This window comes from Chiloscyllium plagiosum, chromosome 9 (genome assembly GCF_004010195.1).
Source record: "Chiloscyllium plagiosum isolate BGI_BamShark_2017 chromosome 9, ASM401019v2, whole genome shotgun sequence".
Classification (NCBI taxonomy): Eukaryota; Metazoa; Chordata; class Chondrichthyes; order Orectolobiformes; family Hemiscylliidae; genus Chiloscyllium; species Chiloscyllium plagiosum.
The window spans coordinates 64,653,202-64,667,747 of NC_057718.1; the positions used below are offsets into that span (position 1 = coordinate 64,653,202).

The 14,546-nt window shown below is 40.3% G+C and overlaps 1 protein-coding gene across 1 annotated transcript in view; it reads left to right on the forward strand.

Annotated features, from left to right (window-relative positions):
• LOC122553184 (chitin synthase chs-2-like) overlaps window positions 1–13,757 on the forward strand; it is a 61,843-nt gene extending 48,086 nt beyond the window's left edge. The window contains exons 14-19 of the mRNA XM_043696772.1: window positions 2,975–3,018; window positions 4,957–5,021; window positions 6,625–6,735; window positions 7,303–7,520; window positions 10,340–10,421; window positions 12,393–13,757. Of these exons, the coding sequence (XP_043552707.1) occupies window positions 2,975–3,018; window positions 4,957–5,021; window positions 6,625–6,735; window positions 7,303–7,520; window positions 10,340–10,421; window positions 12,393–12,413 (541 nt within the window). The 3' untranslated portion in view covers window positions 12,414–13,757. The remainder of the gene's footprint in view (window positions 1–2,974; window positions 3,019–4,956; window positions 5,022–6,624; window positions 6,736–7,302; window positions 7,521–10,339; window positions 10,422–12,392) is intronic.
• The last annotated feature ends 789 nt before the right edge of the window (window positions 13,758–14,546 follow it).

Below are 14,546 nucleotides of genomic sequence, written 5' to 3' on the forward strand. Positions count from 1 at the left end.
TCTTACAAGCTCAAAAGGATGGATGATATTAAGTCCCTGCTCTTCAAGAGAACTCAGGCTTTATAACAAGGCTCTGTATCAAATTCTCACTCACCTACGCTTCTCTGACTGGTTGGACTTTCAGGTTTAGCTGGGCTTGATTTGTTAGGTGCTTTCCAGATACTGAAAATTATGACATGAAGCTGGAATCCTAATTTCTGCTGCGAGGGGCAATGGAATTTCTTTTGTTGGGTTTTTAGAGAGTGAGGCTGATATTCTGATTCTTCGGTGGGATTATATTCTTCCAGAGCTGGAAATGTGTTGCTGGAAAAGCGCAGCAGGTCAGGCAGCATCCAGGGAACAGGAGAATCGACGTTTCGGGCATAAGCCCTTAAGGGCTTATGCCCGAAACGTCGATTCTCCTGTTCCCTGGATGCTGCCTGACCTGCTGCGCTTTTCCAGCAACACATTTCCAGCTCTGATCTCCAGCATCTGCAGACCTCACTTTCTCCTTATATTCTTCCAGGGATGTTTTTGGATGGAAAGACGAACAAGAGAGAAAGCTTTGTTCCTACAGTGAGATTCTGACTACTTATTCCAGTTTTAAGCATTAAAAGGTTTAATTGCACATTTTCCCATGAATTAAGATGACAAATGCAAAATATTTCAGGATTTACAAAGGCAAAATTCTTTCTGATATTGTTCTATTTAAAAATCAGTTCAGGGGTACTCATAAGTGCCTCAAAACATCTGAAACGTGATATTCCTTCTCATTGCCAACGTCAGTCTTTTCACCACATTTAGGAATGCAGAGCTCAATTTTAACCCATTAAAAATCCATCCCTTGTACAGCATCAAAATTGGGGATTGGTCCTACTTTTCCGTTCTACTTTTGTTGTGCCCTTGAGAGTTCTGGGTGTATCTTTGGAATGTTTTGCTCCTGGAGAGATCATGTCCTTTGATCTTTTTAATTAGAACATCACATTTGATTCTAAAGATTGATATACTTAACTTATAGCTTTTACTGTCTGGGTGGAATCTTACCAGGCACTGAAAGACGTGGGCTATAGTGAGATGCGTGGTAGATCACTAAGGTTATTAGTGAGCCCCATCTCAATGTCGAGATCATCACGTTGCATTTTGCTCATTACTTTTCTCAAGCACCTTGAAGAGACGAGTTCCCAGTTGATGCTCATAATTGTTTATTAAATGTCTCATTAACAGTCCAACTCACTGCGGCTGCAAACTTACCAAACTCACCAAAGAAACCAACCATCCACATGGAAACAAGACTGTTTCTTAGTCAGTTCATTTTGCTTGCTGTCATAGCACTCACTCACTACATTTGCCTTATCTTACCTTTTTGCACTTTGCATCCAGAGGTGCCAGGGTCTTACTACTTTTATCCTGTCTTGATATTTAGTGCGCGCACAACCAGCTTGACTCTTTCTGCCCCTTTGGAGGCTGCTTTCTTTCTAGAATGAGACAGATGCATGTACTAAGACAAATTAAAATGGGTGGTACAACTGTCACTTTTGGTGTATGTGGAGAAATATCCCTAGCAAATGAGTAAGCAGAGCAGAGGACATGCAGGCTTAGTAGTTTCAGGGGTTTGGGTGGGTGACAGTGAGTGAGGAAAGATGTTGCTAGCAATAATGAGAGTGTTGGAGCATGAGCCTTATTGGGAGGTGGACCAGTGGCTCATTGGTTAGCACTGCTGCCTCACAGTTGACCTGGGTTCAATTCCAGCCTCAAGCAACTATCTGTGTGGAGTTTGCACATTCTCCCCGTGTCTGCGTGGGTTTCCTACCAGTGCTCCAGTCTCCTCCCACAATCCAAAGATGCGTAAGTTAGGTGAATTGGCCTTGCTAAGTTGCCCACAGTATTTAGGGATGTGTAGGTTAGGTGCATTAGTCAGGAGTAAATGTAAAGTATAGGGGAAGGTGAAAGGTTACTCTTCAGAGGATTGGCGTGGCCTTGTTGGGCCAAATGGCCTTTTTTGATACTGTAGAGATTCTATGATAACAGTAGTAAAGAGAGTTTAAAGTTTCAGAAGGAAGATGGTTGCATGTATGCTGACAGAGTGGAGAAGCGCATTTACCTTCTTCCTACAGAACTGGATGTTCCTTCAGACCAGCTGAGACTGTTGTAACCTGGATGGCGAGATGAGATGTCAGTATAATGGCTTCCACTGCTGGTCCTGTGTGGTTGATAACGTTCCACCTTTGCATCACCCCATCAGAGCGAGGCATGGGTTTCTGCCATTTTGGCCATATCCAGGGCAAATGTCAGGAACCACACAGGGCTGTTCTAAACTGCCAGTGCTTGTCCAGGAGTACATGAGCTTTTACATATGATGCCAGTGCCAGGAATTCCGGTCAATTCCAGGATCTCCTGTGAGTAGGTTGCACCAGGAATGGAACGTGGTAAGATGGGGTGGAAATCATATCATAAAAGAATCATAGAATCCCTGCGGTGTGGAAACAAGTCATTTGGCCAAACAAGTTCACACTGACCCTCTGAAGAGTAACCCCCCCAGACCCATTGCTGTATGTTTACTGTTGACTAATGCTCACAACCCTGAACACTATGGGCAATTTAGCATGGCCAATTCACCAGACCTGCACATCTTTGGATTGTGGAAAGAAACCAGAGCTCCCAGAGGAAACCCACACAGACACGGGGAGAATGTGCAAACTCCACACAGACAGTTGCCCGAGGTTGGAATCAAATCCAGGTCCCTGGCGCTGTGAGGCAGTAGTGCTAACCGTTAAGCCACCAAGCCGCCCCGATGATATTCACCATAAGGGCTGAATTGTCAAATAAAGTAGCGAGTTTGGTAGGATATGACAATAAGCCACATGGCCTTGAGGCAAACATTACTCCACCAAACTCAACCTAACATGTACTTGACAAAAAAATCTAAGATTCAGCCCCATACACTTTATGTTTGAACTTTTTCAATTTAAATAAAAATTGTTTTTCTTTCTTTCAGTATCATTGAAGAAGAAGAAATAATTGAATTGAGTATTGAAGATAGTGAGTATTAATATCATTTTCTTTGGTAGTGTTTTCCAGAAATATATTGCCAATATAATTGTATTTGATATTAGTATTGCAGGACTTTCTTTAGACTTGAGCTATTTTCTTCAGATTTTCTGCTCCTTGTAAACACAGAATCATGGCACTTTACTGTTGCAGCCATGGCACATACCTTTCCTTACTGTAGTCAAGTATCTTTCTGATCTGTCAGCCAAGATATTCAGTAGCTGTAGGCCATCTGACCACATCACTTACAGAATTCAATTCTACATTTACCCTGTGTTCACATGCATACCTGTGAAGCATGTCAGAGCAGCAATTTGCCATTCAGCACCCTCAGTCCTCCCAGCCATTCAATTGGCTGATAGCTGATCCATATCTTGGCTTGATTTAACTACCATGGTTTGATCTTCTAAAACCTTTAGCCAATCAGGATCTCTCAAACTTAGTTTTAGCATTTTCAATTGATCTAGCTTCAAATGCTTCTTGAGAGGGAGAGACAGCAAGAGAGAGTGAGAGATTCCTGTTACTTTCATGTAAAAACTCGTTTTCTGACAGCCAGAATGGTTTAGCTAATTTGTAAAATTATATCATTTGTTCAGGGCTCCCCCATTTTTCTAGGAGGAGAGAAGACAGTTTGACTGACTGGGATCAAGACGTTCCATCTGTTCATTTTAGCATAAAACACAAAAATTCTGGAAATACACATTTAAAATCTTTCAGAAACAAACTCAGTTACTGGTCTTTCATTTGTATCCTTGATCAGAATGGAAGTTTGCAATTTGAATGGACATTTTAGTAAGATTGAAAAAAATAAACAAAATTAAAGGAGAGGGGATAGAACCGCAGATGCAGATGGAGCTTTATGTGTGTTAGTGGGTAGCTAATGGAAATGCAAACTGTTTTTAAAGAGCAGTTACAGATAAAATACATCAGAAGTGAGGCCACACAATGATGCTGGTTAAGAGACCACCTAATTTGTTGATAAAAGCAGAAAGAACTGCAGGTGCTGAAAATCAGACACAAAAATAGAAATTGTTGAAAAAGCACAGCAGGTCTGGCAGCATCTGTTGAGAGAAATCAGAGATAACGTTTTGAGTCAAGTGATCCTTCCTCAGAACTAGTCACTCAAATCAAAATGTTAACTTTGATTTCTCGCCACAATTTGTTGATATATCAGTCTAACGCTTATGTTATTTTAGAGATTTCTAGGCTGCAAAGTGATTAGATTAGGTTACTTACAGTGTGGAAACAGGCCCTTCGGCCCAACAAGTCCACACCGCCCCGCCGAAGCGCAACCCACCCATACCCCCACACTTACCCCTTACCAAACACTATAGGCAATTTAGCATGGCCAATTCACCTGACCTGCACATCTTTGTGACTGTGGGAGGAAACCGGAGCACCCGGAGGAAACCCACGCAGACACGGGGAGAACGTGCAAACTCCACACAGTCAGTCGCCTGAGGCGGGAATTGAACCCAGGTCTCTGGCGCTGTGAGGCAGCAGTGCTAATCACTGTGCCACCGTGCCGCCCTGCACTGGGAGAATAAAAGATACCTGGATTAACTGTAAAATATGCTTGGTGGTTCCACTGGTTCAACAATTTGTGGTTTTTGAACCCCAATTCAGCCTGACTCCATTGTAGTATTGAGGGTGCGCTATATATTCTGGGGTAGCACCGTTAAACTAAAGAGTCCATTGCCCCTTTCAAGTTAATATGAAAGATCTTATGAGACTATTCAAGATAAACAGGGAGTCCTTGCTGCTGTAATCGCTTTTAATCACCTTCGATTAAGATCTGATTATTTCACTACTTGTTCCATTTTTGTTTATAAGACTTTGTTGTGCATATATTGACAACTGTTTCTCTGTCCAATACAACCATTCAAAAAACTGTGTTTTGTTTCTCTTTCTTGTGTTTCCCTTGTATAGAGTGGATAAGCAACTTGCAAGAGCAGTCATTCCATATGATGCTTGTTGTAGAAGAACTTGATGAAGTGAGTTGCTTTGAATGACATTTGTCATTATTTCCTTGTATATTCATCTCAGTGAGTCGTATGAACTCCATTCTGTTTCATGCAGTTACTAACCTCTAATGTACTGTAATATAGACATTTGGAACATAATTTCCCAAGCGAGTTTTGAGAAGATTTGTAATTCACGTTGGGGTTCTTATGCATAATTGCCCAAATTGTGCAGTCTAAAGCTCATCGGAGTTTTGACATACAACAAAAGATGTGCAAAGAGATGCTGGGGAAAGTCATGATGCATGGCCCTATGTGAAAATGGACTAGGAAATTTCAACCTGCAATGGATAATTTCCATGCACTTCAGAATCCTCTGTGAACTGAAGAGTTGTAATGTGAATCCTCACCCAGGAAATACTACACAAAAAAAACAAGTCCAACTCCTAGGGAACCACAAAACCAACCCCACAATCAGCAATACTAACCTCTGACTACCTCCCTGACCGTCCTGACTACCATCTGACAGCACCCTCTCACTGACTACTCCTTTCAGTTCAGATATCACCCACCCACAAATACCTATTGAAACTCCCAGAACCGCTTGACACTCTGGTTACTCCTGATTTTCTGATTATCTTCCTCACTCCAACTGACTATCCCCTGAATCTGCGACTACCACAAGTATCCCTTATCAAGCGAATACTTACAGTTTTGACTATCATCCCACCTAGCTGCTTCACATGGAGGTGTGTATGGGCCTTGGCTAGTGAGGAGGGAGGAAGAAAATGGGCAGGTGTTACACCTCCTGCGATTGCATGGGAAGGTCCTATGGTGTTTTGAGAGCTGGTGAGTGTGGAGAAAGACTGGACCAAGGTGTTCCCAGAGGGAATAGTCCTTGTGGAATGCTGAACTGGGAGCGGAGGGCAATATGTGTCTAGGGATGGCATTCTGCTAGAGATTGTGGAAATGGTGGCTCAGATCATTTGGATGTGGATGCTGGCAGATTGGTAAGTGAGGATCAGGGGTTAGAAGCAAAGGGGTGAGGGCCGAAGTGCGGGAGATGAATCAGGCACAACTGAGGGTCCTGTTAAACATGAGGGAAATCTCAGTTGAGGAAGAAGGTGGACATTTTGGAGACCCCTTTGTAGAAAGAATTATCATCAGAACAGATGTGATGGAGATGGAGAAACTGGGAGAAAGGAATAGAGTCTTTATAGGACACAGAGTATGAGGACGTATAGTCAAGGTAACCATGGGAGTGTTTGCGTTTGTAATGGATGTTGGAGGCCAGCCTATCACCAAAAATGGAAACAAATGTCATGAATGGAAACAGAGGAGTCAGAGATGGACCAAGTGAAGGTGAGAGTGGGGTGGTAATTGGAAGCGAAATAGATAAATTTCTCCAATTCCAGAAGATAGAGGGAAGCACCACTGATGATGTCATCGATGTACTGGAGAAAAAGTTGAGGTGGAGACCGGAGTAGGACTGGAACAAAAAATGTTTCATGTACCCCACAAAGGGACAGGCATAACCATTCAAGTGGAGCAGGTATGCAACTATGGTAGTGTCTCCTCAGAAGAGCTGGGCCAGTATTTTTATTGACCTTATTGTTCTTATATTTCTTATATGTAGGAAGAAATCCCATTCTGGAATGATCTCATTGAATTGTACCTTAAACCAATTGAAGAAGATAAAGCAAAACAGGCAGAGATAGCAAAGGAACTGAAATCTCTCAGAAACAAGGTAAGTACAACTTACAAGTGGTTGTTCTGACTCGATCACTTGTTCAAGCCCAGAGGGGAAAACAGTGCTGCATTATTTTTGGTTGTTGGAGGACAAAACAATGGAGGTGCATAAGGCACTGAAAAAGTTAGTCAGCCTCATGCTTCTAACATGGTTTACCAACCTATCTCCTGATTTGTTCAATTTTCTGAACCTAACAGACCAGCTGTAATTTCTACTCTTGCTTGGTACTAAATGCCTCCTCATTGAAAGAATGCAAAATGTGTATGATAATGGACTAAAGGGTAAATTTTGTGTTGGTTTATTTGCAGAGTCAAATTTCACTTAGTAAGACAGAGAATTGGAGAATCACTTTGAGTGTTGGTTAGCACACCCAGTAGGTACAATTCCTCTTTTTCCAGTGATTAAAATAAATCAGGAACTCCTATTGTACAGCTGCACTCATTAATCAGGCTGATTTTTGTTGTTACATGTACAAGTCTACAAGAATCATACTGCAGATGTATATTGTACTTGGGTAGCATTTATAATGTTGTCATTATGAATAAACCTTTACATTCTTTGCAGGCCACTTTTCTCTTCTTCATTATTAATACTCTGTGGATTGTTTCAACGTTTTTTCTGCAAGCAATTGGTTCAGAGATACACATCAAGATCCCCAAAATCCTTCCAAATGGTACTTTTTCAAAAAGTGAAATTCTAACCATCGAACCACTCAGTTTTATGTTCTTGCTATCGTTTGCTGGGCTGTTGGGAATTCAGTTCCTCACCATGTTGTACCACAGGTATTAATTCAAATATATTTTGTTTTCTAAATAATTAGGTCCAGGGTCACATTCTTGGATTGGATGCTTGGGTTTGGGAGCAATCCTGGCTCTGCAACCCCAACTTTTAAAAATAGCTGCCCACACTTGCCATGTTTGATCCCATGTACTACCCTATACTCAACCACTCATCTCAATGGCCTCTCTTATGCCTACACCTCTAATCATCTCAATAACTCATCATAGCCCTTGTGCCAACATATGCTAACTCATGTACCCTCACCCTGCCTTCCATAACAATTCATCTAATATCCATCATGGGCACACCTCAGGAGTCATGTTAATAGACGGTGGTACAGTGGGCAGCACAGTGGCACAGAGGTTAACACTGCTGCCTCACAGCGCCAGAGACCCAGGTTCAATTCCCACCTCAGGCGACTGACTGTGTGGAGTTTGCACATTCTCCCTGTGCCTGCGTGGGTGTGCTCTGGTTTCCTCCCACAGTCCAAAAATGTGCAGGTTAGGTGAATTGGCCATGCTAAATTGCCCGTAGTGTTAGGTAAAGGGGTAAATGTAGGGGAGTGGGTATGGGTGGGTTGCGCTTCGGCGGGTCAGTGTGGACTTATTGGGCCGAAGGGTCTGTTTTCACACTGTAAGTAATCTAATCTAAATATTCACAGATGATTTTCTTTTGAAAAACATACATTTTGATCAAAACAAAAAAAACTATTCAATACATTGAAATTCTTTCAACTAATCCCTTAGGTAGACAAACGTTTCATTTAAGTACTCAATCCCTTATGAAAGTATCCCGTAGATAAACAAATACTTCTATAATCAGTTGGAGCTGTCCTTCAAAATGCTAACTAGATAGGTACCCTATCGTGAAAATCATAGTTTGGGAATTCAATCAAAGAGCACAAATCCTATAATGGCTTTTGTCGACAGGAATGTTAAAATACCTAGCACAGTTTCTGTTTCAATTCACACATTTTTTTGTCAGTTCCTTGACAACTTTAACAGATTTGGCAGTCCCAAACATCATCCCAGTCATCCACAAAGTGGTACAATGGGGTGTTGACAATGATATCAAGTAGCATTTGCTGTGCAATAACCTGCTCACTGAGACCGAGGTTTGGTTGCACTAGGGCCAATTAATTCCTCACAACTTAGTCTAAACATAGCCAAAAAAAGCAGAATTCCAGAGGTGAGGGGAGAGTGACTGCAAGGTTATATTTGACTGAATCTGGCACCGAGGAGCTCTTGACATACCTGGCACAAAAGACAATAGTTGTGGTTGTTGGAGGTTAATTAACTCAGTCCCAGGGCATCAGTATAAGCATTCCTCAAGGTTGTGTCCTCAGCCGAACCATCCTTAGCTGCTTCATCAATGTCCATCTTTCCATCATATGGTCAAAAGTGGGCATGTTCACTGATGATTACACAACGTTCAATACTATTCACACCTCTACCAATACTGAATCACCTCTTGTCCATATGGAGCAAGTCTTAGTCAAATTAGGACTAAACTGATAAATGGAAAATAACATTAGTGACAAACAAATGCCAGGCAATTACCATCTCCAAGAGAGAATCAAACCGCATCCCCTGCCACTCAATGGTATTACCATCACTAAAACCATCAATATCAACATCCTTGAGTTACCATTAACCACCCTTATAAATACTCTGGCTATAAGAGTGGGTCAAACACTAGGAATTCAATGAAAAGTAACTCACCTCCTTACTTTTCAAAGTGTTTCCGTTCTCGACAGAGCATAAGTCAGGTGCTTGATGAACGTATTCCCACTTTCCTGAACCGGTTCTATTCCAAAAACACTCAAGAACCTTGACAGCACCCAGGAAAGGCAGTCTGTTTGATCAACACCCCACATACTGTCTTCAGTATTCATTCCTCTTACCACCAATGCATGACCGCAGCACTATGTACTAACTACAATATGGAGTGCAATAAGTTACCAAGGCCCATTTGACAGCACCTTCTAAATACGTGACCATTACCACCTAGAAGGACATCAGGCACATGGGAACACCATCATCTACAAGATCCTTTTTCCAAAACATACATCATCCTGACATGGAACAATACCACTGAGCCTTCGATGTCACTCAGTCAAAATCCTGGAACTCACTGCCAAACAGCACTGTGGGTGTCGTTACACTACAGTAACTGCTGCAGTTCAAGAAGGCAGATCACCCCCAACTTCGCCAGGACATTGAGGGATGGACTGTGTTGTTGGCCCAAGCAATAATACCCACATTCTATGAATGTGTTAGTAAAATGAGTTCAGGAACTTCTTAGACACCAGCATGTCGACATTTCACAGTCCCAAAGGGGGCCTTTTGCCTTACTTCCACTAAAAGGCAACTAACTCCCCCACCATCACCTGTCCATCTCCCTCAACAAAGGCACCGTGGGATCAGATCCCAAGATGTGCCTTACCACATGAAAAGGGTACACTAACTATCCAAAAGGAATGCATGTTCAACAGACCTGGTTGATTCCTGGTTTACCTGGTTTATTTGCCACACCCTGGATTCCACACTCCAAGACTCCAAAATCCTATTTTATTGAAGCCAGCTTGTCATTAAAATGGCTAGCCATTTTCAGAGACCATTGTAGCCTATGAATTGTAGCCTATCCCAATCCCTCTCCCCATCCCCCACAAAATATGAGGGATGCTAGTTTCTGGAGTGCGACTTGGTTTTCTCTCTATCTTTTAGCATTTTCACCACAGCAGAGACACACCATTGTCTCAAAATTCTAGGCGTTAATGCAATGTTCTGGAAGTGGTAACAATTTGTTAACTTCATTCTAGGATTACAACACTCACCCATTTTATTGCATATAAAGGAACTGAAATAAAACCTCAACAGAAAGTTGGAAAGTATCACCAAATGGTAAGACAAATAAATTTCATTATGCATTTGCTGACAAGAATCAAATTTTCAGAAATATATTAAAATGTATCCAGTTTAATATTTGCACTTTGGTCACACTGCCCTTGTGTCATGCTTCAGCCATTATATTTTATCATTTCACAGAAAATCAGCAAGTGTCGAAGGTGTGAGGGGTTTCTAGAGAACCATGAGTCATACCTTTACATCGTGCATCACCATGGCTTAATACTCAAAATGCTTTTTAATAATGAGATATTGTCCTTGCATTGTCAAGTATACAACCTTGCAAGAGGTTTTTGTGACACAGTAGTAGTGCGCCTACTTCTGGGCCAAAAGGTTTGGGTTCAAGTTCCATCTGGCCCAGACATATGTCATAGTATGTCCCAGCAGGCTAAATAAAAGAACTACAACTTCTCTGATCCAGAAAGAGAAAAACTCCAACTGTAGAAGTGGACTTCTACAAGTGATAAATTATTTGAAGAAATTTTTAAAATATGAAATTTTATTTTTTTTTCCTTTTTTAACTCAATACAATATTTTCTTAACTCTTTTTATATAATCTTTCTGATCATTGATTCAACTTTAATTTGCCATATTTCCAATATGCTTCTGTTTCCTTTTTATTCCTTAAAATATTCTTGCTTCAGAACAGAGACTATTGGTTCCAACAAGATTAAAGATGCCTTCTTCTCCGCCCACTCTTTCAGTTACTTAGTCTTTTGAGCTAAAGGATGTTTTGTTCTGGAAAAATCTGAGCTGTTGTAAAATGTTATATCCTCAAATTCACCATGAAGAACACAGGTTTAGTGTTTAATTATAGCTTTAGTTTATATTGTTCTACCTGGTCAGATAAGCATTTTATTTACATTTTCTAAAATAATACTTTCTTGATGATTGGATAGTAAATGGTTATCCCAGGAACAGGAAATTTTCTCGCCATAGCAAACTAATTATAATATGTCTTTTGTCTTCATGGTGTTGTAGGACTGAGAGAGAGCAGTGGCATTTCATAAATCATTAGCAACTATTTGCATGCCAGAGCAGATTTTATTCTGCGAGGTGACTGTCATAGGAAGAATTAGTTTTCCTTAATTTCCTGTAAGTTAAAGATAGGACTAATCACACTCACCTATTACTGTGAAAATGCCACAGTAATGTCATGTCAGGGCTTGGTTAATTACAGAAATCTAGATGTTAGTGTCCAAGATGTATCTCATTATCTGTCTCTTTCTGCCTCACTCCTAAATTGCACAGAGAAATGTGCAGTTCCTGTACTTGCACTGTGAGTAAAAAGAAAGTTAGAGCTGGTCTGAATTGATGTACGGTGTCTGTTTTATCTCATTTAATATCCAACAATTTATTAAAGTCTGGTTTAGCTGTCAGAGATTATTTTCATGGTATTCTCATTGTTAATTACTTACAATGAATTTCTCTGGCACTGAATAGCAACTGTTACAAATATGGAGTCTCATTCCTTTAAATTTTAACTGCTGTTGGCGTTTTAATACATGCAAGTTTAAATCTATTTTAATTTACTGTTCTATCCCTCATTTTTGTCTCCATTTCAATCCAAGCTTTATTTTCTTCCTCATTAGCATTTCTCTTTCTGTACCTGATTTGGCTAAGAACGTCACAAATATATTTTAGTTTTGTATCCGAGTCCTTGCAGTGAGCATCTCAAAGTCCTGTAATTTAAATTATTAAGTTGACACACAGTTGCTTATCTGTTCACCCAGTTCCTATTGCTGCAAAGTTATAGCCTTGTGATCTTAGCAATTTACATAATAAATTATTGTGAAAATTTTAAAAAGACAAGTTTAACTAAAGGACACCCTGTTAGTTTCACTTCAACAGTAAATTTTGCTACAATGTATTTTGAGTTTTACTTTTAATCTAAGTAAATGCAATTTTGTATTCCAGGTACAAATACAGAATTAAAATTTAATATTATTTAACTTTCTCCTTTTCTAGTATAAAGATCATGAGGTTTGACAATATACAGAAGAAAAATAACTGGTGGTTGAGAAAAATCGAGCAACATCTCACCAGTGTCACAAATATATTACCATGAGCTTTATGTGTGAAACACAACTTGACAACTACTCAGGGACATCGCAGCGAAATCTGTGGCTCGTGTTACAAATCAGAAAAATATACAATGGGAGAGTTATTTTCGAGTACATCAACAATAGCTGAGAAATTTGTTGGTATTACATCCATTTTTAAAGAGGCATATAAGTGCCCTGTTCATCTCACTTCCTGTCTCACTCTTGACTGTGCTGACCAACTAGATTCATATCTAAACAAGCTATTCCTCATTTTTCCCTAAACTTGTGAGCTACCTTGAAGCCATGACTGGGACTCAGAACTCTATTTTTGGGAATAAGTACAATTGACTGGCTTAGATTTTGACTCGGGTACATGAGGCCAATTTTTGATAATTCTGCTACCACTTCCATTTGGCACAAGCAATTTGTGCCGCACCAGGATGATAGCCTGATTTGAGAGGTATCCAATTATTAGCTTATAAAATTAAATATATATTTCAAGAGAGGAAACCTTTTGGAAATCTGTTGATCCTTGGTATTATCAGATTTAATTAATGCTCCCTACCTCTGAACTTAATTCAACGTGCAGAGAATGATTTTTATAACATAAACATCTCCACAAATTAGCTCAGACAACTCAGGGAAGAATAAGTTCTGATCAGTCTCGAGATTGTAAATATTTACCAAGATACATGGCAATCCACTATTTAATGTACTTATGACAGTTACTAAATTGAAGAATTGGGAAGATAATTTTGTCCATGTTTCCAGATTGCAAAACTGCATCTATGTTTTTTATAAGAATTTTACAATTTTATTACACATTGACCACAAAGGAAATTTTTCTGAAGAAAGCATGCAGAGGTCCAGATAAGTCTTCATTCATAGAAATTAAGAGCAGAAGTAGTCCATTCAACATTGACCCTGCTGGAACATTCAAGATGAGGATGGCTGATCCTCGATCTCATTGTCATATTTCTGCTTTCTCCTAACACCTCTTGATGCCTTTAAAATTTAAACATTTATGTATCTCTTTCCTGAATATGTTCAATAACTTGACCTCCACAGCCTTGTATGGTCAAGAATTTAAGTGGTTCACTACTATCCAAGTGAAGAAATCTTTCTTCATCTCAGTCCTAAATGATCTAGTCCATATCCTGAGATTGTGTCATTGGTTCTATACTGCACAACTTAGGAAAACATCATCTCTGCATCTAATTTTTCCAGACCTGTTAGTATTTTACATGTTTTAATCAGATTCCCTCTCATTCTTCTGAACTCTAGTGAAAACAGGCTTTTCATAGGGCTGGAAATGTGTTGCTGGAGAAGCGCAGCAGGTCAGGCAGCATCTAGGGAACAGGAGAATCGACGTTTCGGGCATTAGCCCTTCTTCAGCCCTTCCCTAGATGCTGCCTGACCTGCTGCGCTTCTCCAGCAACACATTTCCATCTCTGATCTCCAGCATCTGCAGACCTCATTTTCTCTTCTCATAGGGCTGTCCTGCTAACCCCAGTATCAGCCTCCACTGCTCTCCCTCTATGGCAAGTGCCTCCTTGCTTAAGTAGGGAGACCAAAACTGTATTTAGTACTCTAGCTGTGGTTTCACCGAGGCTCTATATAACTACAGCGAGACATCCCCACTTCTGAACTAAAATCTTCTAGCAATGAAGACCAATTTACCATTTTCCATCCTAATTGCTTGCTGCACTTTTATATCTATTCCATTGACTGGTGTACTAGGACACAGAGATCCCTTATACATCCACGCTTCTCATATCACAATTTATTTTTCTATTTTCCATACTGAAGTGTATAACTGTATATTTAGCGGTATTGTACTGGATCTGCCCTGTGTTTGTCCACTCCCTCGAGTCGTCTCAATCATCTTGAAGCCTCATTGCATCCTCATTACAGCTCAGATTCCCAACCAATTTTGTGTCATCAGCGAACGTCCTCCTGAACTGTTCCCCTTTCTGTTCATATCTGAGCCACATGTTCCATGCTGGATATCTGTTGAAGACAGGACTTTACATTAGACCTTAGATTTCTCTTATGCTAAATGATTTTATTCAAGTCT